This window comes from Etheostoma cragini, chromosome 4 (genome assembly GCF_013103735.1).
Source record: "Etheostoma cragini isolate CJK2018 chromosome 4, CSU_Ecrag_1.0, whole genome shotgun sequence".
Taxonomy (NCBI): Eukaryota; Metazoa; Chordata; class Actinopteri; order Perciformes; family Percidae; genus Etheostoma; species Etheostoma cragini.
In genome coordinates this window covers 14,901,981-14,905,924 of record NC_048410.1, presented here as the reverse complement: position 1 = coordinate 14,905,924, position 3,944 = coordinate 14,901,981, and the positions used below count along the sequence as shown (strand labels likewise).

The following is a 3,944-nucleotide window of genomic DNA, read 5'->3' as shown; positions in this document are numbered from 1 at the left end:
ATGGAAAACCAAAAAAAGCGAGTAGACCCGAGGCGAGTCGAGTAGATACCACGCAGTGGAAAACCGCCATTAGTGTCTGGCCATCCTATTCACTTTTCAGGGAATAACCCTGATAATTGTAACATATCCATTGCTACTTATACAAGATTAATTTTGCATCAGGCAGTACGAATCGATTTAGACCAAATTTTGTTATATATATTATGTTTTCATTATGACTAACTACAGCATGCCTAAGCGTCTACTTCCAGTGAGTCGAGACTGCCGCATGCAGTACCGAATTTATACGCAGAGTGACAGTAAAGAAGAATGTTGCCTTCACATTCTGTCACTGAGTAACTGTGTACAGTCTGTGCTATCTAGACAGCACAAGTCAAAATGCTGCTTATTGGCTTATCTACATCACAAGACTGTGGAAAATTACACCATGCATAGCATCGCTAGTGAGTAGCCTTTCCTGCTCATACCTCTCATTACAGCCCACAGCTTTCTGAGGACAGTTGCCCCCATGTTGCAGGGGCGGTAACGTTAGCCTCTATTCTGCACTCAGCAGCCTTTTTCATACTGTCTGTGCCTGTGCCCACCGGCAGCTGGACCACCGACTGTTTTGAAGCTCACCTCTATACAAATCAATTATAACACGGTTATTAACAACAAGATGGCTACGGAAAACTTGGAAATGAACGGTGATGCTGACCGAAACGGCGACGCGGAGGTAAGTTAAGTTAAGCGCTCGTGCCAGTTACAAAGGGCAGCATAGCTTGTGTTCGGCATATAACTAAGCTTAACACGGTCAGGCTCGGTCAAAGCTAAGTTCCACTCAGATACATTCCCAAGGAGGAGATATTCTTCGGGTTCAGGATATCTACGGGTGCCTGGGTTTCATACATATGGCCCATCATCAATTCATACATTAGTTGTGTTTGTCGTTGACCTAACAAGTGTCATTTAGCTAGCTAGAGTGTTTTGACTTCATCAAGCTAATAGTGACCGGTCGGCAGATTAGCTCTTTGGAACGTTTCACTAACGTTAGTTAACAAAACAACTTGTTCCTGTTGTTCGCCTAGTTTGTGTCTGTTCTGCTGTAGGCTCAGTTTACACTTAAAGATAGACGATACCGCAGACCATGTGAGTGTGTGGGTTCGGACAATCATCACTCGGTAACGGAATCCAGCTGGTTCGACTCAGCCAGTCACCCTAACCCGTGTTGTATTACCATATCCTGTCTAAGTGTCGATACTGTGGGATCAGAAGTATCCCCAAAAGCCAATGATAACCTCAATGCATAAGGAGTTATTAATGGACGCGGTTGTTATAATATAATCAAGTGGATTTTGTGTTAATTTGATCAAAACTTTCAATGGGAAGTGGTCTCTACAATCAAAAAGTCAAAATCTTTGTCACAGGGGATTATCTTCATGTTCACTTCTGTTGAACACAATTAATCTACAACTATTTTATTTTTAATTGTTGAAGTAATTTAAGTATCCTTTTAACTTCTCTCTTTTATATCATTTTAAATGGAATATAATGTGCATTTTTAGTGTTAGTTGGACATTTGGAAGATGTCATCTTGTGCTCTGGAACCTTGTGATGGGCGCTCTCCTTTCACCAGTAATTGACAAAGTTTTTAATTTGTAACAACAACAACAATAACTAGTTGCGGGCCTACTTGTTTCTGAGCTTCCTTAACGTTCAGTGCTAGGAAAATTAACATAGAACATTTGCAATAGTTTAAGTTGTATTTTCTACATATTAGCCATTAGTTCTTCTCCAGGGCAGCACGCTTCCACCGTTGTCAAGGCGCTAAGATATCATAGAGAATGTCTGTGGCCCACAAGCCACAACAGTCCCAGTTATGTGGGAAGACAACGTAAAACTAAGTTTCTTCCCAAGAACCACAGCAGAGAAAAAAGAAAAAAAAAACAGCTAGTAACTCTGACACCTGTCTCCTGATTTACCACAAGAGCACCATTTTCCTCTGTGGCCTGGCAGGTTTTCAGAGGGGGAAAAGAGGAAGAGGTTGCCAACCTGGGCACAAGGGTGGCATTGTTGGACTCTCTAACCTAAACTGCACCCTGAGCACTGGCCTAAACTCACATTAGGACATAGCCCATCATGTGTTTTTAAATAAACCATGTACTATAGACTCATTTACTCATTTAACCTGTTAGATAAATGTAAATCATTTCCTCGACCTTTTACACAACACATTGCATATTTTGTTGTTTTTATTTAATAAATACAGAAGGAGACTGTGAGTTTGATTTTTGTTGTAAGTCTCTCAAATAATTGATTTCAAAATACTTCTGTTGAATGTTTTACGGCCAGAATACATTTGTGATCTGCTGATTCATTATGAAGCGTCCCGACCTCTCAGGTCGTCTGGGACAGCTCCGCTTTCTGTCCCCAGAGTCAGAACTAAACACGGAGAAGTAGCATTCAGTTGTTATGCTCCACACACCTGGGACAAACTCCCAGGAAACTGCAGGTCCACTGCAACTCTCCGTTCTTTTAAATCAAGGCTGAAGACTTTGCTTTTTGATGCTGCCTTTGTTTAAGTAATTGTTCATTTCTTACACTGCTCTGTAACTTGTATTCTTGTATTTCACGTCCGTCTTATATTCTTCTTAATTGTTTTTAACAGCTTGTTCGTTTTAGCCATGTTAAGCACTTTGAATTGCCTTGTTTCTAAAATGTGCTACATAAACAAAACTGTCTTGCCTTCCCTTTATAGACAACTCCGGCGCAAAATAAACCTAAGGGTTCATAACACATGGTTACAGAGTCGTCCGTTGTCTGGGATACGTTTTCATGCTAGTCGAATGGGACCAGTTTTAGTGCAAACTCCTAATTAGCTTATACAGCTATTCGCCGGGGCATGCAAAAGTAAACATATATAAACGCTTCGGTTTACATGTAGGGACCCTCATGATGCTACAGTGGAGGTGTGGTGCTATTTTGACCCTTGTTAGTGGTTTAGAAATACCAATTTCTTTTTACTTTCGCATGCCCAGACGACTAGTGTTATAAGTAATTTAGGGGTTTGCAATAACACTGGTCACATTCGATTAGCATTAAAACAGATCCCAGATAACAGTCAACTCGGCACCCATGACTCATTTTGCGCCGGAATTGTCCTTTAAATGCATGCTTTCACCTGTGCTTACTGTATGCTTGGCTTTTTTCTCACATATTCATTACTCATTGTATCCACTGCATTTGTGTGGAGGTCATTCTAATGTTTCACAGAATATGACCTGGTCAACCTGAACAATATTTTTGACCTTTGGACAAAAAGTCAGTGCCGCTCCAAGTAATGTCTGTTTCCTGTTTGTAATAAACCACTCTACACTTTCACTTCCACAAAGATTCCTTCCTTGTGCTTGCACAAATCTGGGTCTTGTACTTTTTCCCATCATGTCAGATGTGCATTTAGATTATTGTGGTTTTTCATTATGTTGGACTGTTAGCTTTGATGAAAACGCCCTTGTTTGTGCCGACACACTTCTGTAATTTCTTATGACGTCCTTAGGAGGCTGCGAAACAATGCCCACATATCCAGCTAGTTCCCAGGGGGAATCCTGCTTTTCAGTCAGTCAGTCTATCTAAAGTCCATCATGATGGCATCAGCGGAGTGCTTTCCTTTCCTCTGTGTTAAGTAACTTTTGAAATACCGTGTTAAGGACAAGAAATTATGTACTTTTAACAGTGTTTTAGAGTGTAAAGGTGCTCTAAGCGATGTTGTGTCAGGCTACAACATTTGTTGTCACATACAGCAAACATCTCCTCACTATCCGCGAGCTGCCTGTCCCCAGAACACACTGTAAAAAAAAAACGCAAATAAAGACACAAATAAACTGTGCCCACCTGCACCATGACGCATACACAAACAGTGTTCCAGCATTCCAGCTAATAACCGACAAGTTTTTTTTTGGGGGGGG

The 3,944-nt window shown here is 41.0% G+C and overlaps 1 protein-coding gene across 1 annotated transcript in view; it reads left to right on the top strand.

The window, feature by feature from the left end:
* The first annotated feature begins 413 nt into the window (after window positions 1–413).
* Window positions 414–3,944, top strand: part of ninj1 (ninjurin 1) — a 5,967-nt gene continuing 2,436 nt past the window's right edge. The window contains exon 1 of the mRNA XM_034870302.1: window positions 414–715. Coding sequence (XP_034726193.1) covers window positions 659–715 — 57 coding nt within the window. The 5' untranslated portion in view covers window positions 414–658. The remainder of the gene's footprint in view (window positions 716–3,944) is intronic.